We start from the raw sequence: 18156 nt of genomic DNA, 5'->3' as shown, positions 1-18156 counted from the left end.
CGCGACGTAGTAAAAATAAAGAATTTACATCATGTAATTTTAGTTTTACTTTCATACCTTAACGAGTAACCGAATATTTTACTTGCGTAGAAATGCCGCAGTCCCCTGCGTGTTCGACTATGTTTTAAAAATTGGAAGAATGATTAGAGATATCGCCTGCATCCCGTTAGAGATTCCTGATCAAATACCAACATCAAGCAAGTGGCGACGCCAATTTGGTTTGTTTCATTGACCAACCGCCACCAGATACACGCATGTGCGAGTTGTTGATCCGTGGACGTTACGTCGGGAGAAAATTAAATGTGCTCAAATCCTTAAAGGATCAAAGTATTAATCGATTAGCTGAATTGTGTTAGGAAAAGAACACGGAGAAAAATGTTTTCCGCGAGACGTTTGATTCCGTCGCTGAGCAGGGAGATCAGGCGTCATTTAAAAAAATCTCTAACCTCAAAACCAGCCGCGGCCGTAGAATTATGCGAGCCGACTAAAGGCGAGTAAAATACCTGAATCAATTCCATTTCCAATGTCACGTTTCGTTTGATGGAAAACGATTTTCATACGTCATACTTTCATCACGGATGAATATATTTCTTACAGAGAATAAAGACATACTCGTTGAGCGAATGGGCGAGATAACAAAGATCGGTATAAATTGTCCGGAGAAAAAGAACAGCCTCAACCGAATAGCGGCCCAAAATCTTTCCGACGCTATCGAAGAATTTGAGCAAGACGAATCCGCCCTTGTCGCCGTTATCCACGGTATTGGGGGAAATTTTTGCACCGGCTATGACCTCAAGGAAATATCCGAATACGACGGAGAGTCGGAAGACACTTTGCCACAGTTCGGGCCTCTGGTACGGCAGGAATTCCGTCATGCTTTTTACCCCAGTACTCCTTTCTAAATCTCACACCAAAAATCGGAGGAGAAGAGGAGGAAATGCCAGGTTTCCACCCCCGTTTTCAGTACCGGTCTAATTTTCAGGCAAACCGAATGACTCAGACGAAAAAACCGATGGTTGCTGCCCTCAGCGGTTACACGATCGGAGCCGGTCTCGAGTTGGCTCTTCTCTGCGATTTAAGGGTGGTCGAGGAGTCCGCAGTGATCGGTTTTTACAATCGGAGATTCGGCGTTCCGATCCTCGGCGGTGGTACCGTCCGTTTACCGGCTCTGATCGGCCACTCGAGAGCGATGGACATGATCCTGACGGGCCGAGGAATCACCGCCGCTGAAGCCTTCTCGTGGGGATTGGCGAACAGGCTCGTGGCGTGCGGCACGTGTAAGACGAAAGAGAAAAGAAACTGATTGTGATAATAAGAATAACGAGACAGGCCAGCCGGGAGTGCCTCTCCACTCATTCTTCTTTGCTTCCCCCAGCCCTAGGACAGGCCTTCAACCTGGCCCAGTGTCTGCTCAAGTTCCCCCAGCGTACGATGCTCGCCGATCGAGCCTCCGCTCACAACGCCTCATTCTCTTCGCGGAGCTTCGAGGAGGCGTTGCAGTACGAGAAGGATCACTCGACGCATCTTTTATTGGAAGAAGGCGCCGTCGGCGCTAAGAAATTTCGCGAGGGTATCGGGAGGCACGGAAAATTCTATCATTTGCGACCCATCGATAGAAGCAAGACCGACGAGATTAAAGACGATCTTTTGTAGTTGCGATAATTTAATATAATCCTACAGCGATTATACTTGTATTGTATATTGAATAAAAGCGTCTCTTTAATCTTGCTGTACAGCCGACGTTTTTTTCTTCGCAATATAAAAAAGTTGTCATACCTCCTGCACGCCTGGCTGACAATAATTTTGCGAGATTTAAAAAAAAAAGTTTCGAGACATCGCACTTCGAAAAATAATAAAAATTAAGCAACTCTGTCTCTCGAAGCCGGTTTGCTGACCCTCGATCGTCTTTCCGGATGTACACTTTTACCAGCGTTCTTGTCCTGCAGCGATGATTTACCCGCGACAGATGACGTCCGTTGCTTTCCTGCAGGCGGTTGTTGTATCTTTGACATTATATCGGCGGCAATTTTGCTTGCCTTATTGCCAACGGCGTTGATTACAGGAAGAACCCGTGAGATCCGTCCCTCGGTGTCTCCTTGAAGCAAGAAACACGATTGGAAAGAAAAAAAAAAACCATGAAACTATGTCGAAATTTGTAATCATATAGGTATACAGAATTAATCGTATACGCTATGCAAAGGATCGGTATAACCGGTTATTTAGGTAAACGTACGTACTTTCGACCTTGACGATGAAGTACACAGTCCCGGGTACCAAAATATCCGTCCCTCTAGCCCAGCAAGGATAATTAGTGACGTTCTTCATTTGACGCGTATCTTCTTCGCAGAGATCGATTTCCCCTGTTTTATTATCACAATATATTACTTGGAGTAAGAAAAAAGGCAGGAAATTAGGCAGCTGCGATTGGCTTCGCCGAAGGACGCTTCGCACACCTTCTTCGAGGCGAGCTGTTTTTCGTACATAGTCCATAATTAGTCCGATCGGACAGTCGATGTTCACCAATACTTCTCTGGTACCGTTCGAAGAATCAGCTTGGAGCTCTTGCGGATCGTCGCTCCCGTTCTTCCCTGCAAGTTTGAAAAGGAAAAGGAATTACATGAATTGAAATATGGATTGTCACGTACCGAGAAAGTACTTGACGCGGACCACGGTCATCGTCGGCATTTTTATTCCGTCACCCTGTCGGCCTGTCGAACACGTAGAGTGCGGATAAGTCGCTGCGTACAAATTGTGAAAGAAAAAGAGAATAAACCGTAACAAGGAGGAATGAAAACAAACTTCAAATGTCTCTCGCCAAGGCTACCAAGAAGCCGAATATCGATAGAACGATCGCTGTCCCAGTTTCCTTCGAGGTCCGAGACGCGAAGAATAAATGCCGCGTTTGTTCGTCTCGTCTCTCCTCTGTCACCTCGTAATTAGGGGGCTATTCAAGTAGGTATTAGCTAATTTCTTGCAAACTTTTGCATCCCACCCCGAGCGGCAACGATTGGTAACGTTTGCTTGTTTTGCCCACTACTGTTTTTTAACGTTACATAACGCTTCTTCAAAAGTTCATTAGCTGATCGATTTATTACCTGGAAATGGCTCAAGTGCCATTTATAGTCACATCTTGATCAATTCATCTCTACTGTATTGGATGTTAATTATTATTAATTGTCAATACACTCTGACATATTCAGTAAAACGTGAATTCATTATTCATCGAGTATTAAATACATCATATATTGTCTATCTTCTTAAATGCATGCAGTGAACCTTATATTTGCTAAGATACTATTACTGAGCAATTAATGCATTATTAACACCTCGTTTTAAAACAAATTTTTATTATTCTCAAACACGCCGTGTGTTGGCTGGCTTTGAGCACGCACTTTGAATCTCCCATGTCAGCTAACGCTTGCCTGGAATGTCTAATACTGTAGGGTGACATTTGATAATGTTTCTCCGAATGGCCTACCCGTGTTTAGCTAATACTTGAACGGCACCTGGGCACAAATATCAAATTCTGAAAATGGAGCGAGAGCACGGAAGTACACACGTGCGCACGATTGGAAATGCATTTAACAGAATTTTTTGAAAAATGAGAGTTTCACCTAACTACATCCGCGTTAAAAGGTCGGCTTTTGCTCGCAAGCCTAGGGCGGCGATTAGTCTCAATCCATCCCTGCGCGATATATGTTATATGTTGTATCATATCCACAGATAAAAATCAAGGATGCGCCCTCCAGCGTTGCGTCGTCATCATAAATAATACAACGAAGCGCTCGGCTGAAATGCAGCAATTCAGAAATTTTACATTACGCCCTATATGTATTTATTACATGTATACACATGTGTGCTGCATGATATACATAATATCCGTTCGTATTCGCGCTTGCGTTTGCAATTGCGCACGCATCGATGCTGATTGAGAATTCGAGATATGTGTTATATACTATAATACACAGGCATGCGTTCCTTCTCTTTTCTTACCGTTAAAACAACTGCACAAATTTAATTGGCGAAAGTAAGACAAGCGTTGCCCGATACACACCGACTCCGGAGGCGGGCTACACACACACACACACTTCTTTATACACTTATGCGGGCAAGAGCGAATTGCGACGTATAGTGTCGAAATGGGTGCAGGTGGCGGCGGCGGCGGCGGCGGCCGCACATTGTTGCGAAATATCTCTACGGCAAATACTTCGTCTTATACATATCTCTGTATACTCGTACGTGGATATCCGCATGTGTACATCAGGTACGCCGATCGATGCATGCCCGTGTGTAATCTGCACATGTACAAAGACCTTGGTGAAAATGATTTCGACGATTTTCTACAAATTTTTAACGAAACTTGGTCATTTCGTACAATCTCGTATCTCGTAAAAACAGAAAATTGTTTTCGTACGAAAATTGTAAATATGCAGAGTTTCTCATAAGAAATTGTATTTTTTGTTTTTTATTTGTTAGTAAAAAATCTACAAGCTACTACAATTATGCACATTTATAATTTTTGATGAACTAATGCGAAATGTTGCAATTTCTGCAAATATTCGGAGCAGTAAAAATTTTCACCAAGAGAGGAACGCGGGATATGATCCAAGCATGAGAAGAGAATTCAACGACCGACGGATTCGGGCGGTGTGAATCGGTAATGGTCAAAATGACTGAGCAGAGCGTATTTGCTCAACGTGCGTTAGTCAACTAGTCGTTACAACGGCCAACCAACCGCGTTATATACACCTTTACAATAGTTATTGCAGCACGATCTGGTCAACCATGCTGCGAGTTTCAGTCTAATACGTTGTGTGGGTATGGAATTTTCTAAAAATAGAGAAACAAATGTGAGTCAACGAAAGTAGAAAAGAAATAAAGGAAGGAAGGAGAAAAAAAGGAAAAAAAAAGAAAGAAAAAATCACACACACACACACGAACCGCAACACGCGCGCGAGTAAAATCTAGTTGTTTAACATAAATAAGGTGTTGCTTATCTTGTACAAACGATTACACTACGGCCTGTGCCTGTGTGGCGGAATAATTATCGCCGCAGACCTTAAGCCGTCTACCTACGGTTCAACCTGCGTACGTTTAGGTACAGGCTATAAGGCTTGTTTTCGTAACCGGATAGATGACAATTTATTACCGGTTACCGCAGCCTGCTACAGACAATCAGGGATACATTGGTCGGCACTCGAGGTGGAGAACTTCCAGCACGCGGTACCGGGACATCGCAAGGCGATCGACGAGATGGTCCCCGACGGCGGTGATCGAGACGCGGAATTCAGGGTCGTCGCCCTCTCCGCGAACCAAGAACCAACGACCAACGTCTCCTCCCGCAGACTTTACCGCACGCTTATCGAGCACCGATGGCGTTACTGTAAACGCGGCAGGCGAGTTCGCATCGTCGATTTATTTCCCCCGCACGCGATTTCACCGCGAGTCCTCCAACGATCAGCGATCGCCGCCTGACTCGGTGTAATAACGAATGACCGATTTTTCTTAAAAGATTTCGTTTTCTATGACGTGCTCGCGGTCAATTTTCGACGAGCCAATTATGTCACGCGAGATACGCATCTCACGGCTGTATGATACTATACGTAACACGGGTATACGATACGTTCACCTTTCCCGGGCTCCACTTTCGAAACGAATTTCACTTTCATTCACTTGCCAGAGAGTCATTTATACGCGTAATAAAAACAACAACAACAACAACAACGAAAACAATAATAATAATAATAATTTTATTAATAATAACAATGACTACCAACACCCGCCATACCGTACGATACAGGATACGTACAAGGAAGGGTACGGATTAGTCGTTAATCATTGTACGTCCGCAGCCGCATCTCGAGATGTTCAATCGAAACGTAAGGATGAGGATAAGGGTTGCGTTGTAGGCTTTTATACAGGGTGAAGAATAACACCTACGTGGAAATGGCGGGGGAGCGAAGGCCGAGATGGAAGGGAGGGAGAGGCAGGGCTCGGGGGTTGGTCGGTCGGTCGGAGCGTAATTGGTAATCAGCCGGTGTAACTGAAAATCGGTTATAATTATGTTGAAATTTACGAGCTACGGCTCGTCGCGAGCCCCGTAATTACAAGCATCTTCTCAGCTTTCCAAAGTTGTTACAAACGCGTTCGCCCTCGCCCTGCATACACACCCATCCCGTGTAACGTATAACTACTACGCTGAAACCCTCGGCACGTGTGCGATAGTTGAGGCTATTCAAGCGAGGGTCTAGGCGCGTATCTTACAGACGCAATTGACGAGGACGCGGTGCTAGGAAAAACGCAATAATATATACGCGTGTTTTACATCGGCGATCGGAGCGCGAGACAACGATACAAATGAGTTTTCTATCGAGGCCCTGAAACGGCTGAAACAAACCCGCGTCGCCCTGGGAGCGATTCGTTGCATCAGGTTACGCGCGTGCAAGTCACATTTCAATTCCCATTTCACGTGCATGCATATATTAGGCAGGCATTATAGGTCGGTCGTGTACCTACGATGCAGATTATCGCGCAATGTCCAACCGACGATCGTTATCTCGGTTAAAAAAACACGAAATCGCCGGTGTTGTAATTCTAGGGACCTTATATAATCCGAGTCCATTTTGACAAGTTGGGAAAAACGATTAGCGAATCGTTCGCCTCGTATAATCATCTCCCGAGATCCGACGTCGGGTCAATGATTGTCGGCAACTTGTTACATACACGCGTGTACGTAGGTTTGGTAGTACGGAAATCGAAGAAAATCGTTATCACGCGATTCAAGGAGTCGAGACGCAAATTAACACCACGTTATTCCGCGACTCGGTGTTCAAGGAACATCGATTCGCGCACGTTTCGCGGCTGCACAACGCGTGGCGGTTCACCGCCGAAAGAGCGTTAAACGCACCGATAGGAAGAATTACGCGAGAAGAGGAAGTCGTGATTGATAGAGTCGTAAATTACGGTAATTTCTTCATCGGCGTGAGTGCGAAGTCGCGGAGAGGGGGGGAGGGAGACGCGCGGTGCGCGGAATTTCGCGTTGCGGTGAATCGGGCTTAAGTACTGAAATCACAGAGCGGCCGCAGTAGAAAGGGTCGACGGCGATGCGGACTAGCTCTCGAGGTATTCAGGCCGCAGCAAGGCCGCCCCGCGTGCACCGAGTCGGGCGCTCGCTAAATGAAATGTAGGTTGTTACATGGCTCGAGGCGGCCCAACCTCGCGTCTCCCGATATATGCTGGATACACGCCGATACGCGATATTCCATATTCTCGGCTTGTGCCCCGTGAAAAGTTATTCTCCGTTCGCCGGTATCGAGTCGCCCGCGAATTTCCTTGTAATCCGAATCATAAGTTATTTTTGACGGATCGACTAGCGATCGTCGAGCGTGATATGCAATTATCGGTAAGCGTACCTAATAAGTAGTAAATGTTATTAAAAAAAAAATACATATACATAATATACATTCTTATTATCGATTAGTGTAAATGAATAAACAGAAAATTTTGAACAGATTAGCTACTTGACTTTCTTCAATTTGTAACGTAGCGTAATTTGCAGATCACGACGGCCGCGGTTACACCTGTAACCAGGTGATAACCAGCTTTGAAACGGTCCTGCACCACCCTTCACCAATAACGACATTCCGCTTCGCAATCAATAAATACATGTATTATCTATCCCGCACTTGTCGCGCAAGGTTGTAAATACGGACCGTTATAGATCTATAGACTTAACACTCTAACCGCGGCACGTTTGTCGCTTATCGGCTGTGACGCAGCTTCGGTTTGTTGTGGGAAAATTTTGACTCGGCTGACTTTGACCCCAGGGACTGGAACGAAGAGGTTGAGGAAGAGAGGAATTTATAGCATTCCCTGCACTAATTGTAAGCGCAACACCGCGCGTTCATTCAACACGCTCGTCGAATAAATGCGGCATTTGAGGAATGCTTGAAACTCGCTCATCGTCCCATTGCTATTCAATTGCTCAATCCGCGGTGATACCTTGTTCAGGGAGTTAAATACCGGCTAAACGAGGCAGTGACAGCGATCAAGTGCACCGAGCTCCTCGAGGAGTGTCGAGTCAACTTCTAGATAATCGGGAGTCGCTCTTACCTGGCGGATGATGCGTGCGATGGTCGAAAACAACGCGGGCAGGTGTTTCAATTAACGTTTCTTCTCGCCGGGAGCAGAAAAGTCCATGTCAGTATGTGACCAATTAAGCTTGAACGGTCTAAAGTCATACCTATTTTTAGGAGTTTGTTTTTAAGATGAAAACACTCGGAGCTATTTAAGTCTTGGGGCTTTATTATTTACAGTTTCAAAAGCATTTTAGAATTTTTTCATTTAAATTAATAACAAAACGGCGGAATGGCGCGTATAAGTAGCGAACGACCACGTTTTCAATCCGGTAGCGCAGTCTTCGGTCAATTTTGATCCGACTGATTTGAAATTTTGACAAAATATTTAAAACTTGAGATACCGTAGTTTTGATCTCAACAATTTTTTTTTTTTTTATTCCAACATCTGAGCTACGATCTCGAATCCGTAAAGGTGTTTTTACTAAAAAAGTTTTTTCTATTTGTTACAATTTCGCCAGTAACGTCAGTACCCTACTTATACGCGCCGTGCCGCCGTTTTGTTATTAATTTGGATAAGAAAAATTCAAAAGTCTTCTCAAAACTGCAAAGAATAAGGCCCTGAAATTCAGATTGCCTCAAGTGTTTTCGTTTCCTTTAAGAAATAAAAAAAAAATCTATCCAAGCCGTATACTCCCCCCTTAATCTCACTACGTACCTGACAACCTGCAGAAGGCAGATATTCCGAAGATGCAAAGCGCTCGAAGAGCCGAGGTTAATCTCTTATCGTCCTTCCAGCGTCTTCCTCTCTCTCTCTCTCTCTCTCTCTCTTTCCCTCTTTCCCTCTTTCTTCCTCGGCCCTCGGACTGGTTTCGCGGCTTATGTGGACCGTGCATGCAGGAATAGATATTTGCGGGGGTGATCGTCGGTTACCGGCGTACATACGTATAACTGGTGAAACCAGTTCTGATAAGTTTAGCCTGCTCCTATACCTGTACCAGGTATCCTGACCATGTCGGCGGTTAACCGGCAAGGGAAGGTGTAACTCTTACGGCCACCACCACCGTCATCGAGGAATTCTCGTCCAGAACCTTGCGAATTATACATCCGAGGACGACAGCGTCGCATCGAAAACAACTCTCCGGCATAATCGTTGGGAATTATTTCCCCTCTCGACTCTCCCCTTCTGTAGCCGATGTCCATCGGCAACATCCGCCTCTGCGGAGCTCGATCCTGAAAAACAGGTGCTGTGTAACGCTGGTATACGTAGATGAGGTATAAACTAGGCGGTTCACATTTTTATGGCATGGTAGATGGGACTATTTAGATGCAAACGAACGCCCCTTAGTCTCTCTTAACGAGCCGATTTTTCGGCGATTGCGGTCTGGCATCTGGATGATGTGCGCGATGTTATCCGCGCCGATCGGATTGCATAAAACACCGATCGGTGACTATTTTTATCAGCCGCGCGAAAACGAAACTCGCGCACACTGTGCCAATTGATTCGTACGGACGATCGTTAATCGGGCGAAAAGATAGAGGCTCTTAAATTTCAGATCGTTAGAAATTTTATTTGCAAGAATTTGCAATAACCGCGCGGCGCTGCGGGGTACCTGGTGGTATAAGTCATTCGTTTCGGATACGGGCCAGTGGAGAACTGGAGGCGTTTCCGACTACGCAACGAACTGCGAGATAAGCGGTACGAGCTAATATCGTCGTCCGTAATTCACCCTTCTAATTCCCGCGTGTCTGAATCTCTCTCTCTCTCTCTCTCTCTCTATTTCTCTCTCGGTACTCTTACATTTTCCAATATCCGTTTTCACTTCTCGCATAACTGATCAAAAACATCCAAATCTCTACAATTATCACCAGTATGTTCCGTTCTCCGGTGTAGAAAAATGTGGCATATAATCGTAATTTCGTATCATCACAATTTTCAGACGTGGCGCTGCATCTCATGCACACACGTATAAGCGATCGGCGAATGCGAGGTAATTTCCATGCGTGCACCGGGCTTCGAACCCATAAGAATCAATTTACAACGTGCAGTTTGCGCCGAGTCTGGCCATCGGTGTCTTTGCTATCGCGTTATAAGGCTTGTAACAAGTGGGTAGGCATCGTAGGCCTACATCCTGGATCACTGCACCATAATCGTTTTCCCTATCGCAGAAACGCACAACGAGAAGAAGAAGAAGCGCGGCTCGGGTTTACCGCCAAAGATCGTCGCGTCCATTCAGTCCGTGCAGCGAAACGCAAGAGAATCGATCTACTCGACGTAAGGCTTGAGGACTTTTCACTGCTGGAGTATAAGGCGATTATATTCCAGTGAATGTGAATCTCTTCGCGCGAGATGCCGCGCTGTCCTCGCGCCTCGCGTCAACTTATAATCTCAATCTTACCTAATAGGAGTAAAAGTTACACGTACGTGTGTAACGAACGTATGAATACCTGCGGGCCGATCGTGCGTCCTGCGTTACATCGCGAACTGCGACGTGGATCAACGTGGATCGTTGAAGACTTGGAAAAATGTTTTCCCTTAAAAGTTTACAACCCCTAACGGAGATCCGCAACAAAGAAGGAAAAGAGATTACGGTACAGTGTCGAAAGTCGGTAAAATTTCAAGACTTTGTTGCGTATTCCGTGAAAGTAACTCCGTCAATCTTACACCCTGTGGCAAATAAACTCTCGGCTAAGTATCGCGTATTATATTCAGTTCCATTCTATTTTTAAACGCGTGTACATGCGGATGGATTCAGGTGTACAAGTACGAGTGTACGAGGATGGAGTACCGGCTCGTGGGAATTAACTGACAATCGGTAGCCTCTTGGGTTTTTCTTATTCAGGCATGGCGTGTACCTCGTTAACTACGTATAATTGTAGGTCTAAAGTGCGAGCAAGAGCGAAAGCGTGAAAAAAGCCGAAATGGGGAAGACGCTTGGCCGATCTCGAGTAACACCTTTAAGCACATGCATCTGGATGTAAGGCACGATATCGCAACACATGTGCACGGTACGGAGAGTAAGTAATTCCTAAGATCGGAGAACAAAGAATAGGAGCTCGCGTTGTAACTATAGCGCTAGTTAAACTTTCGCCCGTAGCTGTTGAGCTGTAACACAACTTCTAAGAAATCTATCGCGCAACTTCGTCGCTGCAGCAATGGCTCTGCGATTCGCTCGGGTTCTCTATGTTTCATTTTTTATTTGCCTCTCTCTCTCTCTCTCTCTCTCTCTCTGCTTCTATTATATTCCACCGATTGTTCTTTTGAAATCGTTTTATTTAAATCCGTGCCAAAGAACGTTGCGAGTTTGCATTTACCTACGAACACTTGTACTTGTAACCATATTGACTGCTGGACGCTCGTGTTACGTATTTGTGCCATAACGGTATTTGCATAAAACATAACAACGATCCCTGACCACGAACAAACGGCAGACGGCCCGCAAGGACTCTAAAAGCTGCAAGCGAAAAATGATCCTGTATATATATATACAAATATATTTATTAGGGTGGTCCTTCATAGGGTTGTTGTTCAAATTTTATGTTCGCTGGGGGGTTTGACGCTTTCCAGTTGATAAAAAAAAAATTCCCTGAAACGAGATACTTCAATCACAAGGCGGAGTATCTCAAGAGTTGATACAGAGAGTTAAAATTTTCAGTGAATTTCTTTTTTATCAACCTAAAAGCGTTCAACCTGAAAAATACAAAAACAAACCTATTAACGACCACCCTAATATTTATAAATATACATATTTGTGTAAGGATACCGATAATCGGAGGAAAAAAGCGCGTCGGTTTCGCTGCGTGCTTGAGTTGCATTGCGAAAAGCAATTAGCCGCGAGAAATTAAAATATCATATGCAACGGCTAATTTCCATTAGCTAAGAAGAAAGGTTATTCGATCGTAATTCATGAATAATTCGTAGCGCATAAAGGTGTCATATCTGAACAATCTGCAGGTACGTACATACCTGTCGCCTCGTGCAGGAGTCCGTTTATATTATTCAAAGTAACGGTACGCGATATGAAAAACCTGAGTTGCACAGCTCGTGTGCATTACAGGTATCTTCTATACAAGTGTATAGCTACGCTTGTGTAAACAGCTTGCAGCTCGAACGTCTATATCAATAATCAGCGATCAATGCTGTGTTTTTTTCACGTTCTTCGCGACGAGAACAAATAAATTAAATACCGAATAACAAGTAGATAAAAAAAAACTCTCGTACACTGTACGCACGACGCTTGCGTTACACGTTTGCAACATATAAAATCTTGATGAATTATTTTCAACGGGAAAGGTTGAAAAGCGAAACGATTAAGGATATTTATTTCCACCGGGAAGTCGGACAGTGTTTAAAGGTAATTTATAAATACAATTAAACGCTATAAATTTTTATTTCTGTACAGTGTTTATTTGTTCGTTTTATGCCTCGATAAATCAAAGAGAAATTGAATACAAATTGAAGAAACGGTTAAAAAAATTAACATTCGTCTTGATCCGGCACCCGGTTAATTAATTATTCAGATTCGCATTATACTTTTTTACTTTGTTCAAGATACAGACGACGCAGCTACGTCTGCTTCTACTTTCGTTTGTTCAATATTGTTAAATCGTTATTACTACATGTATATTACGTGTTGTTATTATCGTGCAAGAGTAATGAATTATTCTTAACGTTGTTACATTATTACGAGTAACGTTAAATTTTATCGATCAGCTATATATGTCAACATTGTTATTAATAATACCGCTATCATCGCTATTACGATTGAATTATCGGCGTGTAATTGTGCAATAAATCGACGATAAAGAGACTGCACCTAATTGTACAAATTTCCTTGGTTACGCAACTGCGGGTCTATATTACTATAAAATGATTATTACCAAGTTTACATACTTGCGGTACGATTATACATGTATTTAATTATTTACGTAGACGAGACGCGCAAGATAAGGAATCGACAAATTTTACAATTTGAGTCTGCAGGATTTTTTTGACTCCGTTTTCGCGTCATCGACTTCGGTCATTGTTATGTCATGAGTGTATAACAGATAATATGATTATACTGCGGCATAAACTGATGCGGAAAATTTACGTAATGCGAGAAAAACAGTCCATTCAGCCGGTGTGTTCACTTGTGACAATTTATACGGCTGCGCCAAGCGTTACGTCGATTGATTAATAAACAATAAAAAAAAGTACGAAAAAAAAAAAACTATTATAAATTTGAAAGAAAAAAACGTTATAGTTGACGTCGCACGCACGCGTGCAGCCATCGTACGAACCGTGTAAATATTATACATCCGTGACTGTAGTTGTATTAATGTATGTCTGTATATTATTCGAATTTGTCGTAGTAACATTAGATTTAGTTTTTATTTGAAACGAATAATCCGAATCGCTGCGAAGCCGCAGGCGGATTTACGACGAGATGCATTTAAATATCCATATCGCATAGTTTTACAATTATACGTGCCAGTGAACTTTTACAGCTAAAAACAAGTGTTACGTGTACAATATCATAACATTGCGTAACAATGATATCGTCGAGAAATTGATTAAAGGCGAGAAGAAATATACAAAGAAAAGTATTCATTGCACAAATATGAAAATATGTACGTCGTATATCTGTATTTGTATAACGTATGATACTGAAACATTAATGTGATAGTATAACAGGCGATAAAATAACAAGCAACTATAGTCTCTTTAATCGCGAACATAACACATGCCTTATAATGATGGATTATTTGCGTTTGTTCTCCGTATATTTTGCATACGACGTCTCTCGCGTATTTTTGAGAGCGCGTAAATTAAAAATCGCGCATTATATCCGATGTCTTTGCCAGCTGACAGATAGTTACATAAATCGCAGTCATTGATAAGTTGGACCGCGTACCTCTGTCAAATTATGTATTGAAGTTTCTTTTTTCTTCCTCGTTTCTGTTATTTTTTTTTTTTTCACTTTTTTTTTGATTCTCTTTCTCTCATAATTATCGCACAGTCAATGAATCGTGAGCCGCACGATCGTTATTTCTCACACATGGGTACAATAATTATTTACCGACTGTAATTTTCATAATCACTACGTACATCGATATAGGTATGTAATACATACGTACATGTGGAAATATAGTGATTAGAGCGTTAGAGTCAAAACGGTGGGAGGGAGAAAGAGGGGGGGGGTACACGATTTTGACCAGTAAAACTAGACACGAGTCGTTTTTCTATATTTTCTTCGGCTGTACTATCAATTACCATGTATTATATATTATATTATATAATCATTAGGCATTATAACACATATAATATATATGATAATCATTAGCGTAGCTTTTCCTGTAGTAAAATATTATTATTAATATTATCATGATAATCATTCATCATTTATTATTTATCATTAAATGTTACTATAATTAATCTTAACCGTAACAAAGTACAATGTTAAATCGGACGCTGTAGTTATACTGCACGGCACAGAATGCAAAGACGCGACTTACCGGCCGACATCGCATTTTCGCAATATTTCACTTTATTTCAGTTATCAAGTTAAATGTAATTATTTATGGGTATATAGGTATACCTGTGCATGTTGCAGGTGTACGTACATACATACACACGTACGACGGATTAAAAGCTAGTCGATTAAAAGTATAGAAGGGGATCGAGGCAAGGAATCCAGCGGCGAGAATATGTACATGAAAAACGAAAAGGGAAAGAAAATGAGATTAAAAATAATAATTAAAAAAAAAAAAAGAAAACAGGCGTAACGAGGGAAGAAAAATAAAACCAGCGTCGATCGTTTTAAGTACGTACCTGCACCTTGTAAAAGGACAAAATTATAATACGTTGTGCTGTTGCAATTTGCAATTATAAAAGTACCTAACGCGAGAACCACAATTACTTTTACAGATCTTTTTTAATGTTCTGCCCAGTTGAATAATTTATATTTTATATAATATGCACGTCGGATCGGCGCTGCGGTGAAAATAAAAAAAAAAAGAAAATAAAAAAAGAAACGAAGTGAAGCGTACACAAAAGAAAGAAAATCATCCAACATGGTCGTTTCTAATAGGGTATATTTATATTATACCTCCTCCGCATTTTGCGTGCTGCAGTGTCGAGAATAGTTTAATATTATTACTGTGCTAACGTTATTATCATTATTATTATTATGACCACTATTATGTAACGAATTACACGCGATTTATGTATCTTTATATATACGTGTATAATATATGAGAATAAAAATATAATATATCCATATACATATATGTGTATAATATGTAATACGGGAAGGTAATAATAGTCATGTCATTATTCCTGAGACCATATAATAAAGCGCTAGAGCGCTTTGCGTCTTTGTAATATAACATATATGTACATACACATATAACGACGATGGTTATAATTTATATTTACACAGAACGCACACGCACGCGTGATATATGTATGTGTTTAGGCATTTGCGGAAACGCGTGCTTGGCAAAAAAAAATCTTCGTTAGCTTTTCGTTCCTTTTTCTTTTTCTTTTTTTTTTTTTTTTCCATCGACATTTCAATACTGCGCGTGCATACGTAGCGCGGTTATTTATTACACCGAGGATTGTGTGTGTTACACAGAAATTCGCGTAATTACTTGATACAGTCTGAGAGTGATGCTATGTGTAAAAAAATGAACAAAGTAAATTTGATAAAGGGAAAAAACGACTTCAACAGTTCTGTTAGTATTGTTTTCAATTTTTGATTCTTTTGGCTGTCAGTACTTATAGCTTACAATAAAAATTTGTTTTTAAAAACACCGAAAATTCACGAGGATAATAATAGTAAGGATAATTGGACGCGATGTAGTTTAAATAGAATAAAACGAAGCGCGAAAATCCAACGAAAAATATTAGATAGATGTTTAGATAAGTTCATGCTGACTTTTTATTTTTGCTTTTCTTTTTTTCTCCGCTACACATGGAACGCGTGAATACGTACACGTTCATCTATGTGTATACACTAATAATAATTCTACAATTAATCACTTTAAAGTAATTTTCTCGTCCGAAGTCGTATATATGTATATATATATGTAGTATCACCTAATTAAAGACGGATAAATATAAACAGGATGGATACGAACTATCACTTAATACATATATCATTGATTAAACCGTGTTCATTACTATTTCAGTTTACAACATTCTTCGTATTATTTTCAAATCCGCAAACAAGTCTCAAAAGAACAAGCAGCCTGAAAACCGGAGCGTCGCAATCGCGGGGCGATAGAGGGTGGAGAAGGAGAAGAAGGGAAGAAAGGCTTCGAAACGCGTCTGTTTTTTTGACACGATTCAAAATTCGATATCGCGTTAAAGTGAATCGGGAAAGTTGATTCGTAGAAGAGGAAGAAATAAAAACAAAAAAACAATCACTAATTTTTCGAATTTCATGTAAGTTGGGGGATGAAAATGCCTATCGCGTATCCACCTCGCATTTTGTACATATATATATATACACACACATACACGTACGTTCGTATGTCTGTATGTACGTATGTGTAATTATACGTGCCGCGCTGAATCTGAATAAACGAGCTTTATATAAACACACGGATGTGGCGATCGAGGGAATCGGCTTAGTTATAATACCTGTGAAACCAGTTTCCAGTATTTTTACTAGGTCTCACTTTCGCTCGTGCATGGCCGAAGGGAAGAGCGTCGTCGTCGTCGTTTTTGTCGAGCGAACGAATCGAGAACCTAACCGAACCGAATAGAACCAACTAACGAACGGGGTCACAGAGTAAGTCTCGATATCGAGGAGCCGAGATCCCCGGCTGCAGCAAATCCCGACTAAACAGCTCTAATCGTAAGTACGGAGACACAGCTTCGCTGCGGAGTACGACGTACGTGTATCGCTGCTGCTCCGTATAACGAAATCATGCCTCTGTGTTCCCAGATTTGCATGTGTTGCAAGTTTTTACGATACATCGAGCGCGCGCGCGCGTGTGTGTGTGTGAATTGAACGTAATTACGGTATGTTCTGATATGTATTAAAAGAAAGTTACGCAACAGCAACGGAACAGCGGTAAAGATTGTTGTGTGTAAAGGCGGATTGAAGGAGAAATAAAAAAAATAAAAAATAAAAAAAAGAAAACAAAGAGACTTTACAAACCTTTCCGTCTCCGCGCGACTTTTTCGTAGTATCTATTCAAATTTTCCTCACAATCGCAATAATGGAACAGCATTTTTTTTTCCAGTCATCCCGTGTGTTCGTATCCGTTTTTGCATAAATTATTTGCGAAAAGATAAGAAAAAGAAATTCAGTCGAGAGATTAAAAGATTCCCTTCGTATCTCTTTATTATACATGCCTACGTATGGTATTCAATAGCGCAGTGCCGTAAAATGCAGGTTTCATGCTATAGTCTCTCTCTTTCTCCCGCACACACAGCAAGTAAGTAACTAAGTAAGTTAGTAGATACATACATAGGTAAAACATGACGGTGATAATTATAACAATAATCAAGAATACGAATCGTTGATTCGTTTGAACGGGGCAACGGAACGAAGTTCAGGCTGCCTGCCGGTGTGCGTCATCGCCTCTATGTACGTGCACGCACCATACATACGCAAACATCTGGAAGAGTTGTGTTGCAGCGTCGGTTCCGTGTTTTATAAACCGTCGAGAATGTGTTTAAAGGTTGCACAACCGTATTAGCGTATCTATATCTATACATACCCGTATACGTATAGTATATATGTATGGTACATGAATACTGCATGCGTATCATTATCGTCATCGTCTTCCCCCCCCCACCTCTCTCTTTTTTTTTTTTTGTTTCGTTTGGAAATTTCATTTATTCAGCAATATAATTTTTTCATCATATTTATATATTTTTATTTATTTCTCTCTTTCTTACTTTTATTGTTAGATAAATTTCACTTCGCTTCATCAAATCACTTTTCATCTGTTCAAACTTACAACAATATTATCATAATAATATAAGTATGTATGTTATACGTATAATGTAACTTATAGGTTCAGTATCGTGGTATACACCGTACAGTAGTAGAGTATGCATGTAAATCTAAAATGAAATGTG

At 41.5% G+C, this 18156-nt stretch overlaps 2 protein-coding genes across 3 annotated transcripts in view; one reads left to right on the top strand and one right to left on the bottom strand.

Moving 5' to 3' along the window:
• The first annotated feature begins 92 nt into the window (after positions 1 to 92).
• Positions 93 to 1735, top strand: LOC124310107 (probable enoyl-CoA hydratase). The gene is made up of 4 exons (XM_046773722.1): positions 93 to 490; positions 598 to 854; positions 983 to 1277; positions 1376 to 1735. Exons 1-4 carry the CDS (start codon positions 376 to 378, stop codon positions 1651 to 1653), a joined length of 945 nt encoding a protein of 314 aa, XP_046629678.1. The 5' UTR covers positions 93 to 375; the 3' UTR covers positions 1654 to 1735.
• Positions 1646 to 18156, bottom strand: part of LOC124310105 (terminal nucleotidyltransferase 5C) — a 73944-nt gene continuing 57433 nt past the window's right edge. Inside the window, exons 2-5 of one of the 2 annotated variants that reach the window (XR_006909624.1) lie at positions 8794 to 9308; positions 8113 to 8230; positions 2238 to 2588; positions 1646 to 2095 (exon numbers count right to left, since the gene is read on the bottom strand). The gene's annotated coding sequence lies outside the window, so the exon portion shown is untranslated. The remainder of the gene's footprint in view (positions 2096 to 2237; positions 2589 to 8112; positions 8231 to 8793; positions 9309 to 18156) is intronic. The other variant, XR_006909625.1, reaches the window with a different exon arrangement.

The sequence above is a fragment of the Neodiprion virginianus genome, chromosome 1 (genome assembly GCF_021901495.1).
Source record: "Neodiprion virginianus isolate iyNeoVirg1 chromosome 1, iyNeoVirg1.1, whole genome shotgun sequence".
In the NCBI taxonomy this organism is placed as follows: domain Eukaryota; kingdom Metazoa; phylum Arthropoda; class Insecta; order Hymenoptera; family Diprionidae; genus Neodiprion; species Neodiprion virginianus.
Note: the sequence above shows the minus strand (reverse complement) of the source record. Positions and strands in the feature narration are given on the sequence as shown.